The sequence below is a fragment of the Gekko japonicus genome, unplaced genomic scaffold (genome assembly GCF_001447785.1).
Source record: "Gekko japonicus isolate JY-2015 unplaced genomic scaffold, Gekko_japonicus_V1.1 scaffold700, whole genome shotgun sequence".
NCBI classification, from domain to species: domain Eukaryota; kingdom Metazoa; phylum Chordata; class Lepidosauria; order Squamata; family Gekkonidae; genus Gekko; species Gekko japonicus.
This window is the reverse complement of record NW_015163109.1, coordinates 331738-342704: the sequence shown is the minus strand read 5'-3', so window position 1 is coordinate 342704 and position 10967 is coordinate 331738. Positions and strand designations below refer to the sequence as shown.

Here is a 10967-nt window from a genome sequence, read left to right as displayed (position 1 = left end):
TTTTCGGGGGATGAACCGAATGCACATCCCTACTCGTGGGTAGAAATACACACTTTTCAATCAAAAGGCCCTAGGTTCATTATGCAACACCTAAAAATGAACCTGGAGACCAGGGCTGGAAGAGTCATCTGCCTTAGCTCATGGAAATCCATCGCCAGATGAGCCCATTATATGAATCAAAAGAAAGCCCCTCAAAATACTTGACAGCATTTATACAATTGGGACATCAACTGGGCTCCACAGAACAGGATTCCCCAACCATGTTGATCCTCCAAGCGCTTTTGGAATTCAAACTAATGGGCACCACCACATAATGGCTAATCTCAAAACATTGTGAGGTTCTAAGCCAAGTGCCATATTACTACAGAGGCAGCTGCTTCTGAATGGATGCTCCTTGCAGTGCAATGATGATGCCTGCTGGGGTCTTCTTGAAGTTCCTCTTCCAGAGAAGTGAATGATCTCTGGGATCAACTCACTACCTTTGGGGAAGAGGCATTATTTGTTTTCAGTTTCCAAAGGGGGATGGGCTCAGAGAGATAAGAAAGGTATACTCTGTAACCAAGCTGGGAGTACCTAGATGGCACGTGCCTGGTCGGATAAGCTCAGTGGTTTGGTAGCCAGTCAGCTGGTAGAGAGTGAAATCAAAGCTCCCTGTTTTTGTCTAGTCTATTCAGGATCCCTTTGGCTTTTACTCCCAAGACCAAAGCAGCAAACACACACCAGGGAACACAGTGGTGGACACCAGTGACCCAGGAATCACTGTTGTAGAACCTACAGACAGATGCATCCCTTCCATCCTAATACAGCTTACCTCCACCAGTTCCCCTCCTTCCTGTCAATTACATAGCTAGACAAACATCCTCATCTAGACTGAGCCTTGCAGAAAAGCCCAGGGGTTGGCAGAATAGATCTGTATGTGCCTAGAAGATCTTCTGATGGTCACAAGGATTCCCTGGCCAAAATACACCACAGCATTATAGGACTGAGGCACAGATGCGGGGAGGGGCTGGAAAAAATTGCCTTCTTCGACCGGTGCAGGTGGAGGAGGATGCAAAATTTCACCAAGGGTTCTGGGGACAAGTTCTTTGGGGAAGGCAGGGCTTCTCTGCCAACTCCTTCCACAAACTTTTCTGTGGGACCCAATCCCATAAGTATTGTTCTGATGTGGAAGGCACTCTTTTTTCAAGTCCATTTTCACTATGGAATAAATTGGATGGTCACTAAGAGATAAACTGGATAGTCACATTAAAACACTGAACTGTGTATTTTTCATTTAGGCAATCACATCACTGAACTTCTTCTAAATGAGCCTCTGCTTTGGAACTCACCCAAGTGCTTCAAATGTCAGCTGAAATACACAAGGGCCAAACCCTGCTTAAACTTCCAAGAGTTCTTGACCTTCTTCACGCATGATACAACAGTAGGACTGCCTTAAAGGAGGCAGTTGGCACCACTTCAAAAATGGAGAACACTTCCTGCTCATGATTCTATATAAAACATATCCTCCATTTGTTCCCTTGGGAGCCACAGAACACATCTAACGGTGAAGCATCTGAAAAGTTAGAAAAACCTTCAAGGCTTTAAAAGCATGTCTCCTAACTAGGATTGTCTTACGTTGTCTCCAATGCAGGCCATCAGTGCATATTTGAAGTCCGCCACTGCTCTGTTGTCTAGAGCAAGATTAATGTAAGTCATAAGAACAAGCAGCATGGCATCAGAGGTGGGTACTACCCTGCAAACTGTTTAAAATGATTAAGTGCTCCAATACAGAGGAGGATAAATGTCAACGGAACAAGTACATAACAGCAACCCTAATACCAGCCAAGTTGCCGGAACATGCTCAGAACTGATGAGCTGCACACTGTGCTGGCACAATGCTAAAAGATGTGATACTGTTGCATTTGTTTTCTGTCCCACCTCCAAGGAGCTCAGAGTGGCACATGCAGACATCCATCACAATTCTCATCAGGTCTGTATCCACTTAGTTTCAGACCAGGAATGGAATCATGCTCTGCTCTTTCGTATCATAGTAACCCTGAAAAGTGTGGGAATGGGCTCCATGAGCTGTCAGAAGGGTGTTTTTTTTTAAAAATAAGATTGGTCACTTATACAATTATTAGAAAATATCTTAAAATCTCATAATTACTAAATTTCAGCAGAACTGCAGAGTAACCAGAAAATCATTGTTGACATTTTATCCAAGGTACAGCAAGGGCCTGGTAACATGGATTTTGCTACTGAAAGCATAAAGCTGAAGACTCCATTGTAAGTCTTACTGATGAACACTGTGCCCGAAGTAGTTCATGTACATCACCACAATAATCCTTACAACTGCCCTGTAAAATAAGTCAGCATTCCCTCCAATGAGCAAGCCTCAAGGGAATGGACTTGCTCCCTAAACACCAAGAGTTCACTGCATCTAGGTATATACACCCATGATTTCCCTACAGGCAGGCATACATGTGAAACACAGCATAGTCCCAATAATACAAATCTGGAGGGAAAGGCTGGAAGAACAGTGACACATAGTGTACTGGTCCAAAATCTCATTATCTTCATGGGCTCATATTCAGCCATGTTGGTACAAATGGTGACAGGGTATCACTCAGTGGACTCCTCCAGGAGCACAAATACTACACGATTGATGCCAGTCTTAGACACCCGTCAACCAATTTCAGGGATATGGTATCAGAACAGGCTGTCCTGGCACCCCTGGAATTACACTTTAAGTGGGAATTACTGCAACAAGACAGAGTAGTAAAAGTGAGAACAGACCTACAGGTACCACATGAAACTGAGGAGAAAAGATTTTTCATTTTCCTAGGCTATGTTCAAAAGAGATGCAGCTTAAGCCTTGTTTTAAGGCATTAACATCCACATAAATATGCCAATAATCATATCCACTACATGGCTAGAGGCTTCACAGTACAGCCTCAGCCCAAGGTAAGCATGTAAATAGCTCCTGAATACACCCTTCATTTCCAACAGCCCCAAGAACCCTAGCTCTGCAAGCACACCTTGAAGAATCCAGCTTATTATCTCATCCCTCCCCACTGCCGCAACCAATTACTGGTCCTGGTATGACTTCCTCAAAGTGTTCAAGAAACTCAGCTGCACTCTACTGCCTACTTAGGGCATAAGCTAACACCTGAGCAAAAGGTCTATAGGCAACTACAAAGTATAGTTACATGCAAGAAAGTCAGGCTTTTCAACAAAGACAAAATCCATACATGTGTACTTGAAGTACATTCTTGAAAGGAGAAGAACCTAGAGAAAAAATAAACTCACCATGAACTTGATTGATCTCCGAATTTTGAGAAAGAATTTCGTCTGCTAATTTTTGAGCTGTTGGCAAAACTTCTGTGTGGTGCACTGTGATCAAATACTGTACAAACTTTTGTAGCTGGTCTCTGTTCATTTGAAATAGAGTCTCTGAAATGGGAAGATGCAGTTTGACCTGATCTGGCTTGCGGATCCGGTATAAAGAAAGAGCCACGACGTGGGCACAGTAAAATATGTCTTTGTTTCCACAGCTACAGGTCACTGAGGTAATCTTGCAACGATCAAAGCTGATAGCTACATTGCAAACAGTTTCTGGCTCCGATTGTGCTGCAGGCTCGGTCACTGTGCCACTCAGGTGGAAACCTGTGCAGTAAAGAGAAATTTTAAAAAGGACAAGTCAGTGAAGCATCTAGGATGCTCTTTTTTAAAAATTAAAAGTAGCAGATCTTAAAACTGTTCTGTTTTCTTGGAAACAGCTCAGACAGGAACTGTGGTCTTCAGCAGAGACCACCAGAATCACCCACAGCAGAAGACTGTGTATATAAATAGCTTTATACACTCAAAAGTAGTCATTGTGGTAGATGACTACAGAAATAAAAAACAGGAAGCAGACAAACACCAGTCCACCAAGACTCCATTACTTAAACAGGCTTTCAGCAATACATTTTCCAACTCCATGAGCACAGAACTGCAAACACCAGTTGGAACCTTCCACCAATAACGTACGACAAGAACCCGCTGGTTTAATATCAGGATTGCATTCATATTAGAGCCCAACATGCAATCCTGCTGTATTCAGGAACATGGGCCTGGCTTCCACTTTATTCATCAGTACAGTTTCCCAGTGAGCTCACAGGGAAGTTCTCTGCTGAATTCCTTGTAGACCCCAAACGTAATGCCACATGTTGAATGTATACTGATCAAGGTATTCTGTGAAACAGACATACCGGTCTAGATCATCCATCCTTCATGCAACACGGATGCCACATGATCCTGGGCTACAGTCCAGGCAGTTTATTTCAGATGTTTATAAGCTGCCTTTCAATCTAAGTCTTTCATGGTAGCTTACAATAACAAAGTATCAATGAAACCACAATACATCAAAAGAAAGTCAACTGACCCTGCAGTAAATGCTATTACAGGCTACTAAAAGTGCAAGCAAAGTAAAAAAAAAAAATCTAAAAAAATATGTTCATTGGAGCCTGAGTAGTGCCAGGTGGGTGGACCAGGAATGGGAAGAGCTACACATATTGCAATATATAAGGCTCTGTCCTTCATAACCATGTACCCTAGCCCTAGTGGTGGGGCTCCCAGAGCACAACCTCTTACAGCAGGTGCTGATAGAAACTGGTACTTCAGATCCCAGGCTGATACAGAACTTCATTCATCAAGCCAGCCTTCTGAGTCGCATCCAGCCCTCTACACATAAGAACAGCCAAGCTGGATCAAACCAGGCCCATCTAGCCCAGCATTTTGTTCACACAGTGGCCAGCCAGCTCCCTCTAGGAGTCCACACACTGATGTTATCCCGCCTGTCTCCCCAGCAACTGATTTAAAGAGGCATACTACTTCTGGTAATGGAGGAAGTAGATCGCCATCATGATTAGTAGCCATTGATAACTCCATCCTCCATGAATTTGTTCACTCCCCTTTTAAAGCCTTTCAAGTTGATGGCCATAACAACATCCTGTAGCAGTGTGTTCTACAAATTAACTATGCACTGTGAAGAAATACTTCCTTTTCTCTGTCCTGAATCTCCCACCCTCCAGCTTCAGTGGATGACCACAGGTTCTAGTATCAAGGGAGAGGGAGAAAAGCCCCTTGGGACACTGACTGAATATGTGAGTGTGCTGGCCCTGTCCCCCTGCCTCCACACAATCACCGAGTTGTGTAAGCATGGCACCTACCTGCTGAGGAAGTGTCCATGTGCATACTCCTTCCAGGTGATTGGGGATGCTGCTCTGCAAACATCCTGTCACAAAGAGGGACCTGACACATGGACAGTACATGCGGATACTTCCATCACACATAAATACTATGATCAGGGACAGTCTTAGAAACTCTAGATCCCTGGGCAAATGTCCAGAACGGGACCTCAAAATCACTGCCACCATCCCCACTTGGGTCACCCCAGTTTCAAGGAAGGGGTGCCCCCCACCCTGTACAAGGTGTTGCCGCCACTTTGCCAGCCATCACCTGAGCCTCTGAGGAGGTGGGGTGCATGTACAATGGGCAAGAGCCTGCCTTTTCTTCTTCTCCCCCTTCAGAGGTCACATAGATTACACCAAAATAACCTACCCTATATAGCATCTCTGTATTATGTTATCATCACAGGTACATATTTGCTTTCAAAGAAACTGATGAACACACGCGCCTTTCAATATTCTACCACTATTTTCTAGAAGTAATGCTGTCAGGAGAATCATCTGGTGAATCTTTTACTAAACTGGAGTACTTCTGCCTATATGCCATACTGGGGCCTGCTGTGAGTTTGAATGATTCCCCTTGCTAAGTGCAAACTCCCCACACATCAGTTGAATCCAGTGAAATGTGAATATAAAAAGCTCATATGGAATGGATCACTGAAATGCTGCTAAAGGGCAAACTTTGTTTTTTGAGGACAGATGAATGGAAGGACCTACTATACATTCATAGGTAACTAAAAGAGAGTATATTTCTGAGCATTATTCTTTCAGATTATTATTTTTTTACTGTAATCACAAATAGGTTGCATACTAGTGTTCCGGTCAAGGAGGCAATAAAATGCCACAGAAACCACAACACTGCAGAGTTCCAGGATAAGAACCTGGGATGGTCACAGTACATTAGCTTTGACCTCAACTGAGATTCCAACTGTCTGGAAATACAAGATACAGCCAGTCAGCTTCCTAGCATTGTGGTTAGGCAGCCATGAGCATGACTCTGAAGGGGACACATGCACAATGCCATTTATACCACAAGCTGAGAGCCCACGTGAAAATGGCTAGACAGCAGTCTGTCACAAAGGAAACAAGTGTAACTATCTTAAGTTAAACAAGATTTAACTTTATTTAAGAACACAGTATTCCCAATAAAGCCAGATGCATTGTTAACCCAGTAGGGCCAAGAAAGCCTAGGGATACTCATATCTTTTACCTCTCAACTTTCACCTCTGATGAAGTTTCACATTCAGCACCTATATTGTTAAATTGCAATACAGGAATATCACAGCTTCGGTACGCTATCAGTGCAAAAAAACTCATTAAAAATATGCATGCCAAGAATTTGGTTTCCATCTACTCTGAATTTAAATGTTGCAATACAGGAATATCACAGCTTCGGTACTCTATCAGTGCAAAAAACCTCACAACAAAATATGCATGCCAAGAATTTGGTCTCCATCTACTCTGAATATAAATGCTAACAAAGACACACTTGTGTTTGTGCTCTTACCTATCTATATCTCAAACCAATTCCCCTGTTTGATCCCATTACACAAGATAACAAAGACTGTGGACCACATCTTTACACAAGGACATGTGTCATAATCCATCTTAAAGGGCTCTGATAACTGTCTCACCATTTCCCCAGCTCTTTCAAGTGGGGTATTTTCGCCATGAAAACACAAAGCCAGAAGACATTTCCCCCCTTCATCAAAATCTGTAAAGAAGCTCTGAATCTCCACAAAAGGTCTGTTATTTAATATCACATACCAAGTAACAATCCAGCATTTGCACCTTGGAAAGACTGGTGCGTTGCTAAAGGCTTCATTAGAAGAATTGTGAATCCTGAAGATTTTAGAAGGCAGCAGCATCCCCCCCAAAGGGGGAGAGGCAGAGAGCGGAGTCATGACAAGATCTGTGCTGCAGCCAACAGAACAGAACAATTTAGAACAAGCTGCCAATTTTCTATTTTGTGAATATCCGGAACAAGCATGCATACTAATTGATGTGATAATTGAAACATGTTTGTTTGCAGCTAAATAGAACCTTTATGCTGGCAGAAGCTTAATCCAGAGTTTCTGGCTACATAGCCCACATGCTGGGAGGATAAAAACCCATTTAAAAAAAAAGTTCATCATAATAAGTTTAGCAATAGCCTAGTTTAAAATAAAGCCTAGATTTAATTCAAACATTCTAAAAACAGATTTTAAGATACTTATGGAAGTTGTATCTTTGTGAAGAAAACTGTGTGGGACTCAATAGCATAGCAGCTCATATATTATGGCTTGACCCCAGGAGCTAGGGAACTGCAAGTCACCACTAATGTCATCTGCTGCTCTACCTGGGTGGCCTTCTACTCATATTCTATGCCAACTGACACCCCCCATGTGATTCTGTAACCCAATACCAAAGAACATGGCTTCCACTTCAGAAAGAACACTGATCCACCTACTATGTTTCTGGCTGAGATTGTATGGTGGGGAGCACACAAGGCAGAGCAGATTGAAATTGGTAGTCCCCCCCCCCCGATTTAAATAATAATTCACATTGCTAATTAAAGTTGCCTTTATTTAAATCAATCCACATAACCCAAACACAACTTTTTGTACTACAAGATTTTTAAGAACTAAACCAAAACTTTTCAGAAGCAAGACCTAGCACTTGTTGGACAGAATAATCCAAATGCAAAGCTCGTGTAATGAAAACGTTAACACCAACTAAAATTACACAAGACAGCGGAGCGAGGTTTCAAATTCTCCATAACTCATCAAGCTGGATGTTAACCCTGCCCTCCCTTCCCCAAAAGGCCATGATTTTGAAACTAGAGAGTCACTCAAACATATGCACTAGGTCAAAGAGTTAATTTGGAGCCACTTGTGGCATTCCTTGTGGGAAGAAGACTGAGAACAGTTAAACAATGTGAGTACAAAAACATAAAATATTGGGCAGAAATAGTTCCACCTTGAAATGGCAAGTCTGTACCCTTTGGATGTTTAAACACTCACTAATGTATGTGCCCAATTATGCTATATTGATAATGTTTAATCTCAAGTCAGAAGTTTTTTGGCATAGTACAAAGCAAAGGAGGGTTTAACTCTTACATTTAACAGAAAATGACATTGAGTTTTAGGAGATGAAAAGATGCAGTATGTTTACATTTAAATCAAATCCTGTATTAATATCAGCTTGGTGTAAGGGACTTCATAACCAAAGTTTTTGAAGCCAAGAAAAATCTAGTTTAAGCCAAACGTGAGAGTACTTCTTGAGCATCTTCACTTCAAAGAGCAATTTACAGAGTCCTTCTGCCCTTACTTCGGTTTTCTATCTCTGAAATCATATACAGTTTTCATTGCTCCCGCTCCGGCCCCTGCTTCACCCACAGAGTCTTCGTCTGTTCCAGAAGTAGCAGAGTCACTTGATTTAGTTTCTTCATCTTTAAGTTCTTCCCCCGGCCCTAGCTGACGTCTCAAAAATTCCTTAGCTTTGAAGATGGAGTCAATCTTCTCTCTTTTATCGTTGACTTTAAAGATGACGCCTCAAAAATTCCTTAGCTTTGAAGATGGAGTCAATCTTCTCTCTTTTATCATTGACTTTAAAGATGACGCCTTCAGGAATTGCTCAACGATACTGAATTCCATTGGTTTTAAGAAATGAGATCAATTCCTTGTAACTTATCCTCTTTTGATGAATTTCAAATGGAATGTCTTTTAACGTCTTAATGATTGTATTCCCAATTTTCAGTGGATTTGCCGAAGTTGCTTTTAATATAGCATCTCTGGTCTGTCTTCTTGCAAATCTAACCACAATCTCTCCAGGCAGGATATTTTTTTAAAATATAATTGGAATATGCCTGATAGGCAGCCTCCATGTCTTTTACTATCTCATCCGCTGATAAGCCTGTTACTGGAGCAATAATCTCTCCCAGACTCTTCTTCAGATCTTCTTTTTCACTTTCAGGCACCCCCTGAAATCTGAGAGTCATATTAGCTTTTTCCATTTGGAGTTGTAATAAACGAGTTTCCTGAAGTTTTTGTGTTGTTTCCACATCTGTCACTCTTTTCTTCATTTTCTTATTTGCGGTGTCCATCTCTGTGATTTTCTCAGTTGCTTGCTCCACTTTCTTTTCTGTTTCTGCCAGGTGGCGCTGCTGTGAAGCGAAGTTTTGATTTAGTGTGGCCAGTTGCTGGTTAATACCACTGGGTTGCTCCATTACTGGCTTGAGCATATCCGCTAGCAGCTTCATGACGTCTGCTCCCTCTTCCGGTCTTGGACTCTGACTGCCTGGTTTCGGTTTAAACTTTCCTCGGGAAGCCGCCATGTTCCTCTTTGTTTACACTTTCAAACCGCTTTGCCAGGGCTCGAAAAACTCGTCGCTTCACTATCGGTACTCAAGTAAGTCTCTCAGAAAAATCTCACTGTTAGTTTTCCCCCTACCCCCTTCGCTACATTAATCTGTCCATGCGCTTAGGAGGCGTCCCTCCTTGCGCTCTGCTTTTCCCACAGGGGGGGGATACTCCGTTTTAGTACAATAATCCGTTTACTTCGAACTCACATTCATTGTTGGTCATATCTTTGACCTCACTCTCTTCATTGTTGTTCCGCTCGATCTCCTGCACCTGTCCTGGTCGAATTAGCTTGTACCCAAGGGTCACGCAGCGGCAGGACCATCAGGGCAGAGGGAAGCCTCTATTCTCCAGCATCAAGCCATCGAAGAGGCTAACCCTCAAAAGCCCCCTGGCCTGGAACCCATCGCAAGGGCTCCATGGGGGTACCACTTGAGGTGGCATCCCTCCTCACCGCTGGTGTGCTAGTCGCCTCCCCAAGCATTGGGGAGAGCGACCGCCATCGCCAATCCACAAACCGGAAGTCCAACAATCCCCCATCTCTCTTAGGTCATAGGGAAGCTTCGGTCTGCTCCAGCATGAGGCACCTTGTGTGTAAAGTGCCATCAAGTTGCAGCTGACTTATGGCAACCCTGTCGGATTTTTCAAGAAAGAGACTAACGGAGGAGATTTGCCATTGCCTTCCTCTGCACAGAGACACTCGAATTCCTTGGGGATCCCCCATCCAAATACTAACCAGAGCTGACCGACCCTGCTTAGCTTCCCAGATATGATGAGACTGTGCTAGGCTGGGCCATCCGGGTCAGTGCTAGGGTCCTGCTGAGAGCAGTGCATTCCTGTGCGCATTTGCAATGAAGGATGACAGAGGGGAATGATGCTAAAGATATCTGCTGGTGTGCCTGGAGAGGGAGGAATCATGCAACCAACAAAGACCATATATGCCACAGATTGTAATCCCCCCCCCTTTATTTTGCTGAATCCTGCTTAGGCATTACTCTGAGCTTGTGCTTTGTAGAAATAAAGTTACTTAACTTTGGGTATTCAGCATGCTAAAGTAAAGGGGAGCTGATCTGACTGGTGGTGGTGGTGGCGGCGGCTACTGGAGAAAGGCGTATAAGAAAATACTTTCTGCCCCAGCTTCCTGACTGGGCTGTGATGTGGCTGAGGAAGATTCGGGAGAAAGTATCTCAGCACTGACAGGGTGGTTAAGCAGTCTTGCCATAGAACAGGGTGGGACCATCCCAAACGGCTCGCTTTGGTCTGCTCTAGCAGCAGGCACCTTAGGCCTTACTAAAAGAGCTGATTTGACCACCTGCCCCCCTCCCCAATTTCCATTCAAAGGGAACAGCCAACCAGCCTCCCCATTAAACCAATGGTGTATGGAGGCCAATTTACAAGGTGCCAATCAGACCAGTGTTTT

The 10967-nt window shown here is 43.3% G+C and overlaps 1 protein-coding gene across 1 annotated transcript in view; it reads right to left on the bottom strand.

Moving 5' to 3' along the window:
* Window positions 1–10967, bottom strand: part of ZSWIM6 (zinc finger, SWIM-type containing 6) — a 123067-nt gene that overhangs the window by 63785 nt on the left and 48315 nt on the right. Inside the window, exons 2-4 of the mRNA XM_015406799.1 lie at window positions 6418–6502; window positions 5190–5254; window positions 3289–3645 (exon numbers count right to left, since the gene is read on the bottom strand). Coding sequence (XP_015262285.1) covers window positions 3289–3645; window positions 5190–5254; window positions 6418–6502 — 507 coding nt within the window. The remainder of the gene's footprint in view (window positions 1–3288; window positions 3646–5189; window positions 5255–6417; window positions 6503–10967) is intronic.